This window comes from Mus pahari, chromosome 19, assembly GCF_900095145.1.
Source record: "Mus pahari chromosome 19, PAHARI_EIJ_v1.1, whole genome shotgun sequence".
NCBI lineage: Eukaryota > Metazoa > Chordata > Mammalia > Rodentia > Muridae > Mus > Mus pahari.
The window spans coordinates 71,494,872-71,513,230 of record NC_034608.1 but is presented as its reverse complement, the minus strand read 5'-3'; the positions used below and the strand labels follow the sequence as shown (position 1 = coordinate 71,513,230).

At 34.5% G+C, this 18,359-nt stretch overlaps 1 protein-coding gene across 2 annotated transcripts in view; it reads right to left on the bottom strand.

Moving 5' to 3' along the window:
• The window catches only part of Glra3 (glycine receptor alpha 3), a 155,744-nt gene extending 137,636 nt beyond the window's left edge, over positions 1–18,108 (bottom strand). Inside the window, exon 1 of one of the 2 annotated variants that reach the window (XM_021219273.2) lies at positions 17,783–18,108. In XM_021219273.2, the coding sequence (XP_021074932.1) occupies positions 17,783–17,901 (119 nt within the window). In that variant the 5' untranslated portion in view covers positions 17,902–18,108. The remainder of the gene's footprint in view (positions 1–17,782) is intronic. The other variant, XM_021219274.1, reaches the window with a different exon arrangement.
• Between the last annotated feature and the right edge of the window lie 251 nt (positions 18,109–18,359).

Genomic DNA, 18,359 nt, shown 5'->3' with positions numbered 1-18,359 from the left:
GGTAACTTAGGCAGGAGCCAGAGTTCCAGGAGTTTTGGAACATCTACCGTGTCATGTAGGTGAATTATCACCATTTCCAGGGTTCAGACCTCAGCTCAATTGGAGACCAGCCTGTCTGTGCATAGCCCAATTCCCCACATCTACATATCTTACCATGTAGATAATATAAAGAATAGGATGAACATATATATCTTTTCAAAGTAAAAGGAGTTCATTTAGGTTCAGAGTAGTTAACTAGTGGAGAATGACATCAACTTATGCTTAATAAAATTGTCAAACATTAAAAATAAAAAGAATCTCCTCAATGGTCTTGCAAATGAAATATTATTTCTCATTAGAGCTCTAAACTGCTCTTAAAGAAAGGATCTTTGCTTGGTAGTGGATGGATAACATAAAACCTCAGCATATCAATTGTCAATCAAGAAAAATATTCCATAGGCTTATCCATTACCAAATCTGGTATGGCCATTTTTGTAAATAGAGTTTCTTCTTCTGTAAGGACTGTATTCCATGTCAAAGTGACCTGAAAACTACCTAACACAATTAAGTATTCAATAAAATCAAATAAGACAAAACAGAGGGAAAAAATGGAAAACTAAAGGCAAACAATATGTGAGCCAATAATAAACAATCTTCTGTTGTTATTTAAATGTGTAAAAAATAATCATCAGAGTAAAAGCAAGCATTTGAAAATACTGCTGCTTAGGAATACAAATATATCGGATACAGGACCAAGAAGAACTAGAAGATACCTTTTTTTAAATTACTATTTTGATGCTTTAATCCATATTCAAACTATTTGTTTCAAAGGAGAGGAACAGAATTTGGTTAGGACGTGTAGAAGAGGGTTTTGCAAAGAAGAAAAATTGAAAATTCTTAACAGGAATGGGTGATTGGTTTAATAGCAACACATACTCCTTTTCTCTTTACACTATTCTTAGAAAATATATAATAACCCAAGTGCTGTTTCGAGGACTTTGGAATCTACAAAAAATAAATTTGCCCCAAATCATGTGTCTCATAGAATTCATATTGTAGTCAACCAGAGAATTATAAAGCAGTAATAAACTCTGTTTTGAAGTTTATATTTGTCCAGGTATTTGCTGGGGTCATGTTGTTTACCTTGTGAATTTATATTATATTATATTATACTATATTACAAATGGACTTAAAGCAGATAGAGGAGAATACAACCCAACTGAACCAAAAAAACCATGTGAGGAAGAAGAATGCCCAGTGTAGAAAGGTCCTTGGAACCAGCTTAATCACCAAACCCAGACACTATTGTGGATGCCAGTAAGTGCTTGCTGACAGGAGCCTGATATAGCTGTCTCCTGAGAAGCTCTGCCAGTGCCTGACAAATACAGAAGTGGATGCTCACAGCCATCCATTGAACTAAGCACAGGGTCCCCAATGAAGGAGCTAGAGAAAGGACTCAATGAGCTGAAGGGGTTTGCAGCCCCATAGGAGGAACAACAATATGAACTAACCAGTATCCCCAGAGCTCCCAGGGACGAAACCACCAACCAAACAGTACACATGGTGGGACTCATGGCTCCAGCGGCATATGTAGCAGAGGATGGCCTAGTCAGTCATCAGTGGGAGGAGAGGCCCTTGGTCCTGTGAAGGCTCTATGCCCCAGTGCATGGGAATGTCAGGGCCAGGAAGCAGGAGTGTGTGGGTTGGTGAGTAGGGGGAATGGGAAGGGAATAGGGGGTTTTCAGAGGGGAAACCAGGAAAGGGGATAACATTTGAAATGTAAATAAAGAAAATATCTAATAAAAATAAAAAAGAAAATGGATAAAGAATCCTCAAAAATAAATATATAAAAGAGGCACTAAAGAAGACAAAGCAAGGGGACAGCCAATAAAACTATTGACAGTTCTTAAAGATGAAGACTGAACACTAACCATTTTCAATGTAGAGGTCACTGTTGGCAGATTGGTGCCCTGTTAGGAAAATCGTGGACATCGAACTGAGTGGGCTTACAATGAATCAGAGAGGAAATACCACAATGGGCATAACAAACTTTTTATCATAAAAATAATCCACAATATTAGAAACTTGTACATTGTGTTTCTTTAATAATAAACTTAGTAGGTCACTTGTAAAGTAGATTTCCAACAACACATAAATACGTAAACTATGTTTAATCTAAAATAATTTAGTAAAAAAGTCCCTGGAAGAACTGATAGAGTATGAATAAGCACTTTATACAAAACATAGACATTTAGCATAAAACTACTTCTCAAATTTAGCAGCAACTAGGCAATGTCGATTTCCTCCAAAGGGTAGACTTCACTAAAATGGACATCAAAAATTCATGAGTGGATGGGTAAAGGTTATTTCATGTGTATATGTATATGCACAGGGTGGATATAATTACCATGGTTGTTTTAAGGGGAGATTCTCCTCTGGTCTATTTAAGGCAGGCACACTCTGCTTTACTCAAAAGTTCATGGGAAAAGGCAGAAAGAGAGAAGATGGGCTGTTTGCTTTGATTCTTCTCCTAAACCAGCTCAACAGAAAACCCCCTTAGGTTTTTCCGTAGTAGCATAGGTTAGGAGATGGAGAGTGACCAGAGTGATTTCCTATGAAAATTCTGTGTGCCTTCCTTTGTTTGTCTCTTCTTCTCTTTCTCTCTTTCCCTGTCTCTTTGCCTCTCTGTCTCTGTCTGCCTCTCTCAGAAAAAGCAAACGATAGAAAATGAAGGCAGTGCTATTCCTAATTAAATAAGATCCTTGTCTTAAAAATATATAAATCCCCAATCTTTTTTACATTGAGATGCACTTTTATAAGAGTCAGTGCCTGCAAGGAGAGGGTCAGGCAGTACCAGGGAATGGTTTTGATTTATCTGAAGTATTTGTGTTCATGAACTGACAACAGAACAATGCATTACCTAACTTATTGTGGAAAAAGCAAAATTAAATTCACATAAACCTTCGAGATTGGCTTGAAATAAATGCCTATGGTATTTGAAATTTGAATACAGATTCTATGTAGTTCCACAGCAATTACTATGTTAGCAGCTACAACATCAACCCTACAAAATGGCAAATTAGTTCTGTATTCTGCTAGCAGTCCAAAGACATACATATCATTAAAGTTTATTTTTTTAAATGTAAATTAGTACTGGTTTCTTAAGATGAATTGCATGTCATAGAATGTTGTTCATAATTAACAAGGCTCTTCTCTTTTGGAGGAAATATTTTATTTTTAATTCTTTTTGACATATGTTAAGAAAATGTCTTCAATTATAGTGAGGTAGAATGATGCTGTCGGAACCACAGGAAAAAACATCAGCCTTGGGTTTCTCATCTCTTCAGGTTGGTTTTGAAATCTGTTTATTCTATTTGTGGTCATTTGTCCCACGTGTGCACACACACATTATTCCACACCATACACGAATTCTTCATTACCTCCATGAATGTTACATCTTAAAAAGGGAATAGAGAATTTTTCTATCTGAAGTGCGGAATATAATATAATTGGGGCCCACTAAATAATACAATATAGCTACTCACAATTAGGAGTGTGGACAGATCATTGGAAACTAGGATATATATTTTGCTTACTAAAATCTTATCAATTATTTTTCTTATATCTCAACTAGTTCATGTTTCTTTTGCTAAGCTAAGTAAGAAGTTTCCTTCCTCCAACTGTAACTTACAGAACACAGCCTATGTCATATTTATAGTTTGGTCGCTCACAGATCTTCATTATTGATATGCAGTATAAAACATCATTATATCCTCTACTAGGCTGGAAACTTCGGTGATAAGGGAAGACCATGTTACTTTCTTCAGGGGGATTGAGATGACCATAGAACACTAATATACTATTTGCTTTCAGTATTCTCCTTGATTAAAGGATAGGTTGCTCAAGGTATAGATCAAGAGAATTGTGTTCTTTAATACACAGTTAATAAGCATTAAGTAGTTTAATTTATAAAAACTTCTTTGAGGTTGGTTTCAATAACTTTTGAATGATTAATGTCAAACCCGCAACATAAAACCATCAGGACGCAGTTGCCTAAGAAAGATGTCTTGGTTCTGAATTTTAATTAAGAAAGTACCTCTTAGACTTTAAAAATACACACTTAGTCAAAAAATATATAAATTTGTTTTTTGTATGACCTAAGTACATCTTATAAAAAAATCATTGAAATCTACAGCATAAAAAATGTTCTTGACCTTACCAATGAGGCATGAACATGACTCATTGGAAGGACTTTTTATTTATAATTTAATACTAAAGTTCACCAAAATTATACACAGCATTAATGATGCTAATTTACTTTGAATTCACTGGTTGCTGTTTTGACTAATTTTGTACCAATGCATGTTTTAAAGTCTATTTAAAAAAATAAATTCTCAACATAAGAGTCAAGATATAAAAGCAAGATATTTTAGTGTAAAGCACTGGTATCTCAAGTCTTTAGTGCAGGAAAGATATGTGCAGAGAATTTAAAATGGAAACATTAAAAATGAGTTTTATAAATAGCACTGAGTCAACAGCATGGCGATACTCAGGTTTTCATAGCTATTCCCACTTAGGTAACTATGAATTTTTATGTGAGTGATACCTTGCAGTGCACGGTGCTGTATCTAAAGTGTATTTAAAACAGACTGAAGATGTTTCTTCCTGTGGCTCAGGCAGCCTCATTCTATCTCACTATCATATTCTTTGAATGAGAGAAAATTGATACAGAACAAACTGAAAATCTAAAATACCACAAAAGAATTCATGATTAGAAATGCTAAAGATGAACATGTAACAGAAGGGATGGTATTTCTAAGCCTCTCAACAGTTAATATTATACTAGACTTTAAGGGGGGGTTGGGCCAGATTTTTCGTTTTGTTTTTTTTTTTTCCAACTATATCCATAGCAGCTTTATTTATTTTTTTACATCACATTTTTAAAAATTAGATATTTTCTTCAATTACATTTCAAATGCTATCTGAAAGTCCCCTATAGCCTCTCCCTGCCCTGCTCCCCAACTCATCCACTCTGGCTTCCTGGCCCTGGTATTCCCCTATACTAGGGCATATGATCTTCGCAACACCAAGGACCTCTCCTCCCACTGATGACTGACTAGGCCATCCTATGCTACATATACAACTAGAGACACAGTTCTTGAGGTACTGGTTAGTTCCTGTTGTTGATCCTCCTATAGGGTTGCCAACTCTTTTAACTCCTTGGGTATTTTCTCTAGCTTCTACTTTAGGGGCCCCATGTTCCACCCAATAGCTGACTGTGAGCATCCACTTCTGTATTTTCCAGGCACTGGCGTAGCCTCACAAGAGACAGCTATATCAGGGTCAGATATATCAACTATATCAGATTTTTCTTAAATATTAAGCATGAAACAAAAAAGTCATAAGCAAGGATGCTCACATTCTAATACAAGCTAGTAATTACTTTTTACTTAAGCCAGAATAATGCTACTTCCTCACCTGTACCCTTACCTTCACTCCCTCATCTTTTAAACATCTTTGATCTATATGCTTAAAATTTTATGGGATGATATGAAAAGTGTCCGGGCAGCCCTATATTATAGAAAATATGTCTTTTAGCATTAAGAGATCTTGTATTTATTTAATAAAATGTATCAATCCCACCACCACACACAGTATTTTACAATGATAGGTTGGCTACTTCAAGATGTAAACCAAACCAAACAAAACAAAAATCTCAAGATTATTAGTGAATATATAGGCCAGAATTTCCTGCTTCAGTGCCCATACATAAAGTAGTGTAAGGAAAGTAAAAAGTGTGAAACTGGGTATCATATCTTCTAGTAGAAAAAAATAAAACATAATTTGAGCCAAGTAGTGGTAGCACATGCCTTTAATCCCAGCACTCAGGAGGCAGAGGCAGGTGGATCTCTGTGTGTTTGAGGCCAGTCTGCTCTACAGAGCAAGTTACAGGAGAGTTAGGGCTACTTAGAGAAAACCTGTCTTAAACAAGAACAAGATCAAGAACAATAACAACAACAATATGATTTTAACTTCATTGTAATTAATTCACATTTCAAACATCTCTTTTTAAATTTGTTTGATTTTGATTTTTTATTAGATATTTTCTTCATTTACATTTCAAATGTTATCCACTTTCCTAGTTTCCCCTCTGAAAATCTCCTATCCCCTCCCACCTCCCCCTGTTCCCCAACCCACCCACTCCCATTACTGGTCCTGTTATTCCCCTATACTGGGGCATAGAAACTTCACGGGACCAAGGGCCTCTCCTCCCATTGATGACCGACTAGGCCATCCTCTGTTAGAGCCACAAGCTCCACCATGTGTTTTCTTTGATTGGTGGTTTAATTCCAAGAAGCTCTGGGGGTACTGGTTAGTTCATATTGATGTTCCTCCTATGGGGTTTCAGACCCCTCAGCTCCTTGGATACTTTCTCTAGCTCTTTCATTGGGGACCTTGTGCTCTGTCCAATGGATGATTGTGAGCGTCCACTTCTGTATTTGCCAGGAACTGGCAGAGCCTCTCAGGAAACAGTCAAATCAGGCTCCTGTCAGCAGGTACTTGTTGGCATCTGCCATAGTGTCTGGGTTTGGTGGTTGTTTATGAGATGGATGCCCAAGTGGGGCAGTCTGTGGATGGTCATTCCTTCTGTCTGTGATCCAAACTTTGTCTCTGTAATTCATTCCATGTGTATTTTGTTCCCCATTCTAAGAAGGATTCTGAGCTTCTGGGCTAATATCCACTTATTAGTGGGTGCATATCATGTGTGTTCTTTTGTGATTGGGTTACCTCACCTAGGATGATATCCTCCAGTTCCATCCATTTGTCTAAGAATTTCAGACATTCATTTTTTAATAGCTATGTAGTACTCGATTGTGTAAATGTACCACATTTTCTGTGTCCATTCCTTTGTTGAGGGACATCTGAGTTCTTTCCAGCTTCTGGTGATTATAAATAAGGCTGCTATGAACATAGTGGAGCATGTGTCCTTATTACAAGTTGGAGCATCTTCTTGGTATATGCCCAGCAGTGGTATTGCTGGATCTTCCAGTAGAATTATTTCCCTGATGATTAAGTATGTTGAACATTTTTTCAGGTGCTTCTCAGCCATTTGCTATTTCTCAGTTGTTAATTCTTTGTTTAGCTCTGTATCCCATTTTTAATAGGATTGTTTGGTTTTCTGGAGTCTAACTTCTTGAGTGCTTTATATATATTGGATATTAGTTCCCTATTGGATCTAGGATTGGTAAAGATCTTTTTCTAATCTGTTGGTGGTCTATTTCTTGTTCTTGTAATCACTTCTGAAGTTTTCCACTAATAACTGGGAGAGTCATCAATATCATTTCTCTATCCTCAGTCCCCCTTATGTCTGTTTCTGCTTATATGTCAGCGTGTGTGTGTGTGTGTGTGTGTGTGTGTGTGCGCGCGCGCGTGTGTGTGTGTGTGTTTATGTATGTATGAAACTTATTTTAGAAGTTTCTCTACACAATTTTATTGTTTCTTTATATACTATTTTTTTCAGGGTACTATCATTTACTGTTGTTAAAATGTGTGTGTGTGTGTGTGTGTGCGCGCGCACACACTTACACACAATTGATTATTACCGTACGCTATTCTCTGTTTCACACATGTGACTTAGTTGTAATGATTCTCCTTCTCTTTTTGATATATGGCTTCTTCTTTATTTTAGGATATTTTATTGCATTGATCATACTTTAGTCAGCAAATTGAGTCCCTTACAAATGAATCCCACCTGAGCTCAAACAAAGATACATTTTCGTGACAATTAAATAGCTCTTATATGTATGACTATAGTGGATGTTAGCTATAAAGAAGACCTTCAGAAGGCAAGCTATTGATATAAAACTAAGAGTTACCACTCCACTGCTAAGTACATATTTCTGCTAAAGGAATAGATCATATTTTGATAATGTCAGTTTTAAAAATACATCTGTCAATACCTATAGCTGTATACATTAGATTATAAAGTTAGTCCAGTGTCGTTGAAACAATCACTCAGTCCATAAAAATGTCACTGAGGCTTTCAAAATGAAAAAAGAAGTTTGTCTCTGAGTATTGTCTCCACGTTTATTGTTTAGATGTGTGTTCACAAATTAACTAAGAAATCAGACAAATGTAGGACTTTTTTTTAGATATTTTTTTAAAAGTCTGAAATGTGCCAATTATTTCTTATAAAGGAGTACAATTTTGCATTACATTCCAAGCTTGGATCTCAGTTTTCCCTTGGTCTTTGATATTTTTATATCACTAAATAAAAAGAGACAGACACACAGAAAATAATACTAACTTTTAAATATTGAAGTAAAGCAAAGTTTGAGGTTTATATGATGTTAGTTAAGGAAAAATAGTTGGACTAGAAATGAGATTCAACATTACTATACTCTCAAAGACACCAGCAGAGGTCTACAGTGGAACCACTCTCTTTGATGATGCTCACTGTTGAAGATTTATAGGAAGAAAGAGATATCCTAAATCCCAATGGGTTAAGGGATAAAAGAAAAGGATTCAAAGGTCTTTTCAAGTATTTTAAGATCCTTACAACGTAACAACTTGAAGAAGAGTGAGATGTACAGTATTTTAATCTATATAATCCTCGCTGCTTCTATTTTCCTTACTACAGAAAATAGGAGGCAAAAAAAAAAAGGACACAAAGAGGTTAGTGTATTTTTATTAGACAGCAGGATGCACTGTACAAGGAAAGGTTCTTTTGTATATCTGTAAAGACAAATCTCTTCTTATGAGAGGATGATTAAATACATACTAGAAACACCATTCAATGCATCTTAGAGTTATAATCCGCAAATAAATAGTTTTACAAAGGTACAGATTTAAGTTCTTAGAATCAGAGTTGCCTGATATAGTTCTGTTTTTAACAATAAAATAATCACTTTATTAACATTATGAAATACATAAACCTATGTGCATGTGTATGCTCTTATGTATGCTCACATGTGCTTGCATCTAATGGGCTTTATAAATCTATTTATATGCAGGTCCCTATGGGTTTGGATGTGTATTCATGTGCATACTTACCTGTGAATATAAGAAAAAAATTTACTGACTCACCTCAAATGCCATAATGTAGTTTCAAGACAGGGCTTACTGCTGGAAAGTAGATCTCATCAGTTTAACTAGACTGCTTAGTCAATGTGTCCTTGAAATCATACATCTCTTCTTTCTAGGGCCGGAGTTGCAATCATGTGTCAGCAAGTGGTTTTAACAAAGGCTCTACAGATAGAACCAGGGTGTTCTTGTTTGTTCAGAAAACATTTTACTGACTCAGTCATATCCTTGACTCCTCTTCCTTGATTTTTTTCTTTGTTTAATTTGCCCATAGTTAATGTTCCCTTATTAAACTTCTTATGTTCAGAAATTAAGTTATATAACAAATACATGTAACAAACACAGAAAGATACATTAGCTTTTCAGAATGTGATCTTCCCTTAAAGTAAAGGAAAGACAATTAAAGCTTTTTGTAAAGGAGAATATATAGTGCTTGCTGATGTCCTATAGATATTGCAGGAAAGTTTAGTCCTAAAATGACAAAAAATATTCACTTATTTAAAAGAACATGTGGCTACCCTCTGCTAGAAATGTCACTGTGAAGCTGATGGTAGCCTCCATTTTGTTTTCTTGTGAAAATATTGTCCCTGCTAATGTCGCAGTCTTCATTTGATTTGGCCTTCTTTTTCCCTTCTCACACCCCGTCGGGATTCCTGTGTCCATTTAAATGTCCTTATTCCTTAGAAATATTTTTGTTTGTTTCCACCCCCCCACAAATATTTCTTGCTTTTACTCAATGTTTATAACTGCTGCTTTATTTGCTAGTTATCTATGGTTATATATTCAGTGATTATCATCTGTAAAAAAAAAATAAGATTTTTGAAACTGAATCTTAATATGCATACAAATAAATAGATTAAAAAGGGAAAACCCAAATATTATATGATATAATGATTTTCCAATTTATCATGGGACTCAGAATCATGACAGTGACTCTTGTCTGAGAGCTGTAACAGATATAACAGAATTTAAGTGTGACCTTCAATATGTTAATTAACAATTGATTAATCTGCTTCATGTTTGATGTTCTCCTGGTTATATTTCTTCTTTCCAGTGCAGATTCATTATCAAAAGTAAATGAGGAGGCTGACAATAGCTCAGTCAGTAAAGTCCTTGATATCTGAACCCTTGATATCAGATTGTGTCCGAATACCTAGCACTCTTGTAAAAAATGCCCGTTGTGGTGGTAGATGTCGATATCCCAGCATCGAAGAGACAGAGGCAAGGTTCCGGGGTTTCCTGACCTAGCGAAATCTTTGAAATTCAATTAAAAAATTCTCCCCAATACATATAGTATTAATACATAAACCATTAACTCTTGCCCTTCAATGCATGCAGTCATAAACACATGCATACACAACAGTAAATGACCAAAAAATCAAGAAGGATCTAAATCTCTATTCAATGAATGAGATGGTTTATGTTTTACTGGCACTTGAAAGTGACTTCTTGCAATAGAGAAGGGCAGGTAGAGATGGACTTCAGCAGGAAGTTCATGTGCAAGATATTCATGTAAGTCACCAGGAGGGACGATGACTATGCTACTGCCTTTTTCTGAAAGAATTTACTCTTTGAGAAGGGGGAATGCTCAACCACCATGCTTTTGGGTATGTAGGACCATGGAAGTTATGTCCCTACTGAGTCTAGAGATGAGATTTGAGGTGGCATCTTAGAGATGGTGACATTAAATGGGTACTGTTTAGCCAAAGAGGTAGAATTCACATTTTCTCTCAGTCATTGTATGGAGGGGATGGGAATATCATTTGACAAGGTGATCTCACAGGCTCACACTTGAAGGATTATTTGAAGAGTCTGAAGAATACTTTCCTTCAAGTCAAGCATTGCTGATGGTGATTCTTCACACCCTACTGACAATATGTAATTTCCTCCAGTTTATCTGTTGCTAGAATTTTTGGCAGATTGGTTGTGAAATTTTTGTAATGGCTACATTCGGCTTCCTCTATTAACCTAGCAGGAGAGTTACTGGAGCAAACACCGGCAAACACCGGCACTAGCTACTAAGATCGGCTTTAGAAGGATACCATAACTTTACACATGAGATTCCACATGTGCTTAATGTCAATACGAAAATTACAGTAAAATACACTAAGTCAGTGTCACTAGTATTCTTTTGTGAAGAACACATAGATAAGAACATGATAGTCATTGAATAGTAAGTCTAGTCAGGGAAGTTCTGACTTAAACTGTATTTTAAGGAAGCCTAATGGCTTCTTAAAATAATGCACTTATAAAAGATCTCTGCTGCTTTTCTTTTAGGACTACTTTATATTTAGCAGCATCAGTAGTTGAATGACATAATTTGTTCATCTCAAAGCTGCAAAGACCTAGTAATCTAAAATTATCAAAATATATTTTATTTCTCAATTTTGACTCCATGTTATGACTATTGTATAAACTATAATTTTATATGATTGTATTACATTGTATAAAGTATACAGAATTTTATAACTATACAATTTTCGTATAAGAAGCATCACATCAGGATGGAAGCCATTAGAATATGGGTATCACTACCCCAAGGGAGCTTGGCAGATACTTCCTCTTGTATAAGGATTTATGCTTTTATTATTTCATAAGAACAAAAACATAGTGTACAAAAACAAGAGATACAAAGGGTGTATTTGTGGTATCATAATTTCATGACTATGGTGAGAATAATACATAAAAAAATAATCCTTAAAAAGCAATAATGAAACAGATCTGAGAAAGAATTAATAACAATGATGACTAAATAATTATGTGATGATTTGTATCTCATCACATAACAGAATCCATAGTCTTTGTGAAGTAAAAAACTAGATCTTCATTACAGCTTTTAAAAGTTTCCAGTGTCTGTGTGTTTTTGGCATCGCAGTGGGTAATGTTTTCAAAGTATAATTTGTTTGGTCATATATCTTATGAGATGTTAAATATAAAACTTACTTTGTAAGTCATATGACAGATATCTTTTAAAAAATTATTTGTTGAGTTTCTACTTAATATCTGATATTGAATTAAACTTTACAGAGGTAAAACATAGTTCAAAAATAAACCTGTCCTTGAGGAATTTATAATTTTTGAGGTAAGAGAAAATCTGCATAAAACTAAAACACAAATATGAAAGAGATATTGTGTGTACAGCAGCTATCAAAAGAAAACATTTTGCACCAACATTTTGAATATCAGGAAGAAAATGTAACCATTATTTTACACAGTTTAATAAAAGCCATGGAAGGATACCGGTGAAATTTATAAAGCAATTTTAAACTGGAGTGTTTGAACTTCATGCATGGAACCAGAAACTAGAAAAATGCTCCTGACTTAAATCCTGATTCAGATGTAGCGAAAATGTCATAAAAAATGTAAAACTCTAAAAAGAAGTCAATAAATAAAACCTAAACTCTAAGACCAATATTTACATGTCCAAATATAGGGAATTCAAGCTTAAGCTTACTTTGGATAGAAGAAATAGAATAGTAACTTAATTTTATTATTAAAATTATTTAACAAATTCATTTTTGATAATAAAAAAGTCTCCATGTCTAGAATTTTTATATCTGAACAAAGTACCTTCCAGTGTAAGTGTTTCTCAGATGTTCCCAGAGTTAGGTAGGAGTCCGATGGCCCAATTATCTCCATTCTAAGCCTTATCTAATCATGTTACTTGAGTAGTTAAGGTTTTTGTTTGTTTGGTTGGTTGGTTGGTTGGTTTTTTGAGACAAGGTTTCTCTGTGTATCACTGGCTGTCCTGGAGCTCACTCTGTAGACCAAGGTTCTTGCTCTGTAGTCCAAAAATGCTTTTAATTTTCAGTCTTCCCCTCTTAGGCCTCCTTGTGAGCTGGAAGTATTGAATCTTACTGCCAGAATAGATTAATTTCCATTACCAAACTTATGATAACCTACATGTTTTTAGACTGAGTCTTGTTATATTCACTTGGGTGTTCTTGAATTTTCTGGGTTCAAGTAACTCACCTGTCTCAGCCTTTTGAGGATCTGAGACCACAAGAATGCCACACTATCCAGTCATTACATGTAACTTTGACGGAAAAATTGTATTTGATCCAAATTCTAACATACCCCTATAATAGTAACTACAGAGTTACATCATTTGCTTCTAATTTTATTCATATTCCATTCCATTCCCTCTCTCTTAGGTTGAACTTATTTTTATTATCAATTTCTTTAACATTAAATTACCTGATATATATGTAGGTATTTATGTATTTATGTATTGGGGCATGTACATATATGGAGTCAACAAAAGGAGTCAGTTTTTTCCTTTAACCATACTATTTCTAGGGTTAGAATTTGGGTTGTCTGGCCTAGCCTCAGGCACCTCCCACAAAGTCATCTCTAAAGCAGTTCAGGTTTACTTTGGTAGCTATTTCAATAGTTGTAACAAGAAGAATATGATCTTAAATCACAAACTATGGTTCCTTCCGCTAACTTTGGCAATCAACATTACCTAGGCATACACTTTGTGGCTGTACAAGCACCTGTAGTTCAAAATAGTCTTTTGTTATCATTGAGGAAGTATATAGCCAGACTCAGAACACGTGTCAAACCTTCTCAATAGCTTCCTGCCTCAAGTTTCTGAAAACAGTGCCTGCATTTTTTTTTTTTTTTGACAGTTGACCCCACTTTCTTTTTCTGTGCTTTAAGTACTATGCTTTGAAAGGTAATAGTGCCCCAGTCAAGCATAACTAAGCATGCTGGGTGCACAAGCGTACATATAGAATTTGATAAAAGAATTATGCTGAAATTCTTAACATTATATATGTGACTGACATACCACGGTACAGTTGTTTGAATAGAAAGAATTAAGTTTATAGAGCAAAAATGTATTTTATAACCTACTTTGTAATCTGAAGCATAGATTGACTAGGATGCTGGATTATAATTCACTTCTATGTATTTTTTCATATAAAAGCAGAAGAATCATGTATGTGACGTATAATTCATTGAATGTATAAAAATTATTGAATCTATAAAAATTATCGATTAAATGTAACATCATGTAACAAGCCTTAAGTGTAAAAGTTTATTCTTTGATATACACTCTTTTCAGTTGTTACATAAGGAAACAGATATCTACCCCCCCCCAAGCCACTTAAAAGTATTGTTTTCAATCCCTAAGCATAATAAAAAGCAAAACCAAGAACTTAAAATGACAAAATGTTTTGGTAGACTTTGAAGTAATACAATAAGACATGTTTTCATCTCATTAGCATTGACCTGTGAAGTTTTACACTGTCAGGTTTCGCCACAATATGCTTTAATATATCAAAATAGCAAACCTATGTTGGGCCTCTATAAAAATAAAATGTTACCTGGTATAATCTGCTGACCACCATGTTAAAGAAAATTTTGCTTGTGGTTTTGTGTTTTGGCATTTATTCTGCAAGCCCTTCTTAATCATCACCAATTTGCATTTCAAAAAGAGATGAACAGTGATGTTTTGTTCCTTATTTTATTAGGATGAAAACTAAACCCAAGAAGAGTGTTTAATAAAACAGCAATGTTTTAGTAAATGTGAAAGCTTTAACACATAGAAATTTGTGTCTACACGGTTTTGAAACACAAGTTCATTTAAATATATGTTTAACTCACCTTATTTTAAGTTTTCTTTAAAATACCCCAGACCTGATATTTCTTCCTAAATGGATAGTTCTAATTGATTTGTGCTAATAAGTATTCTTGCTCTTATAATTCTGACTGATTTAATCAAAATTAATTACTGAACCTTAGAAATTATCCTGACATAAAAAGACAAAAAACTGTGGTCTTTCAATAATAATCAGGGAAAATGTTAGACATTTTATAGTATCTTAGTACTAACCCAAATGTATATTATTAAAGTAGAGGAGCTCAGACACCAGTTATAGGAATAGAATTAGGTATAAGAGCTTTGGGAAGATTCTGATGTCCACCAAAGTTTAACATTCTCATCTAACCATTCTCATGTCTGCCCTATCATCCAGAAAGTTTTCTAAAGAAAGTCTCAGATCAGGAATACACAGTGGTCACATACATACATACATACATACATACATACACACACATACATACATAAATACATACATACATACATACATACAAACAAACAAAAGTACATATATCACTCGATGTTCAGGGATATTGAAAAATAGTTTGTGAATCCAATAAGAGAGCAAGGAGTAATTTGATTGTCCTAAGATCACACGAAGTGTTCCCATGCTTTAATGAGAATGGGTTCCTGCTATGTCCAGCACCATGGATAATCATACAAACATGAAGTACTGAAAAATGAATCAGATGCAAATTATTGTTTAATTATAATGTTCAAAACCAAGAAAAACATATTTGTGGCATAAATTATGATAGTTTTTACCTTTAAGAAAAGTAATCCCTTTGAAAGGAGATAGAGGTGGTTGGTCTGGACACCTACCAATATTTGATTTTTACTCCTAATTCTAGGTCTGTGATCTCTTCACCTGTGACTGTTCAATTTTGGAAAACCTCAGCTAAATTTTATGTATTTATCTATTTTAGAATTATCTATGATCTTTCAACAGAACTTTTAAAATATTTTAAAAACCAGTTCAAGTTATTTGAACTGGAACATTATAAATGATTTTGGTGATTTTTTGCTCTCCTGTTGCCTCTATCTTGTTCTGCAAAGATTTTGCTAAAGTGTATTAATGTTAAAGTAATGATTTCTGTTGTTCAATAAGACTTTAAGCTGACTATAGCTTACAGTAATGAAGAACATATTTCAAAGCACTCTATTCATGTCTCCTTTTCTATTAATACAACATAGGTAGATTTAGTTAACAAAGAAAAATTTCCATGAAGACATTTTCATGTAAACATTCTTATGGAATATTTCTTTTAGTGACCATCACCTGGGGTGAAAATACTTATTTTTCAAATGTTACTAAAGTTTTCACAGAACAATGATCTACTGTTATATGATTCCACTTTAGGAGACAATCTTCTCTGGCTTTTGAAAGAAAAAAATGATGAAGAATATAAATATGAAATAAAAAATCTCATTGGGGAAGTCTTTTTCTAAGAATTTATGATTGTATTAGTGTTTACATTTTAATCATTAATTAATGATATTAAAGATAAATTGTAATTATGTATTGCTTTTGGAGAATTTCACTAAAAATATCACAAATCAAAGTATCCAATAATGAAATCCCATATCTAGTTACTATAAAGTATTGTGATGAATTGTCATTATACAAATTTCACCTCATTGGCTAATATATTTTAATAATTGACCTTAAATTAAACCAAACAGACATATCTGCTGTTAAAATATATTACCACCATTGATATTAAACATTATAAATTATTATATATGAAATACCATATATGTCAAAATGACTAGTGTATTTTCACCAGAATTTTGTACCACTTTCTGTAACATACTCATATGCATGAGACCTCTACATGCTTTTGATTTGCTACATATATATATATATATATATATATATATATATATATATATATATATATATATATATATTCTCTGTCAATTGAAAGTTACAAAGACCATAAAATCATATTGATACACTTTTCACTGAGAATGCTGTGATCTGAGATGTTTTAAGACTTCAATTTAAAAGAAAGTTAGCATTTGTAGGAAATGTAATTATCTACTCGACCATTTCCTATTACAAATAGGCATGCCAGAACAATATGTGATTCACAGTTTTAAGACATCCAAAAGATTAAAACTGGAATCACTTACACAAGGAGAAATACTTACGTCACATGGAAACCAGTATACGCTTAACTGATTCAGTGTTCTAGTTATTTAACTTTGCACTCTTGAAGAGACTGTCAGCCATAAAGTGAATATCCCACAGTAATTATGTGATAATACTAAATGAAAAACTTATGTTTCTAGTTTAAATATCTAAGGGAACAATTTTTTTTTTTTTGCTTTCATACAGTGTTTAATGGACAATGGAGTTTTAAGTATCTTAACTTTCCCTTAGCTTCTCCTAGCATCTTCTATATAACTGTGAAGAAAGGTAGAAAGACTACCAAATATCACTGTGACATAGGAAAAACTGTCGTGGCAGGACAATTTTACAAGTTAATAGTCAGTCTTCTTCTACTGCTTTCTTCCAAAAAGACAACTGTAGGCACAGACCATTTCTGATGGTTTATTAATTATTTTGCCTTCATGCATTGCTGAATTAGGTCATTGCAAAGTAGTACCTTAAAGTTTCTATTTTTTTTTTTACCTAATCAGTTCATATATGAAAATGACATTTCTCTAATCAAAAATTGTTTTTCTTCTACACTACTCTTTCTATTTTCATGATGGCCCTCTTTCTAATTTTGTATTTTTTTTTTCAAAAAGAAATCAACACCCAGAAATTCTAATTCATCATAACCAAGAAAACTCTAATGAGAAATACGTGAGAAGCAAAATATCTGTTTTCTTTTTTAAGTCATTAGGTTTCAAAGAGTAACATGGGAAAAGCCCAGCTACTCAAACACACACCCTCAGTGAAAAATATCAGGAAATTATGTTTTTAGATGTCTCAATAGATAGATTACTGGCTCTTTGAAACAGATAAGTACGATTTAAAGTATTGTTTCAGAAAGACAGAACACAGGCATAGATTTCTCAGCTTCCTCATTAACAAGTGGTTGCAGATTAACACATTGGTTTATTGAGCTCTCTTAATGAGGTTGTTAATGCATGCAGACTTACCTCAGTAACAGTGCGGCTTCCCAGAAGTAAAATCCAGAAACTAGTGTCCGAAAGTGTCTCACGTGGGCCATGATACGGAAAGATATCCACGATCCTGAAAGCAGTCTTATCCAAGGCATGGGGGACCAGAAAGACAGAAGTGAAAATGTGCCATGTAACCCCTTGGGGCGGCTGGAGATAAACGCTTGGGGAGCTTCAGCACCTCAGACAGCTCCCGCAGGACTCTGAATCCCTCTTTCAAACACTTGATGTTTTCCTGGACCCCTGCTCTGTGCACTGAGCGGAAAGATTCACAGGGCTACAGACATGCGAGTGATTTCACAGTGGAGCTACAGAAAAGCGTGAGACTGTGACGACGCGTCAGGAGTGCAGAGGTCCTGAGCAACAGTTCCCCCAAAGCTCTATCAGCAGAAAAGGACTCGCCTTTTCTGGGCTCTGACCCAGGCAGGGTTTGAGGAAGAACAGCAGCACTCAAAACTGGGTAGTCTGCTCCACTAGGTTCAAGAGCCAGAATCTAGCTCTCCACCTTAGCAAAAATCCTACGGAGCAGAGCGCGGCAAAGACAGGCGGGGGCGGG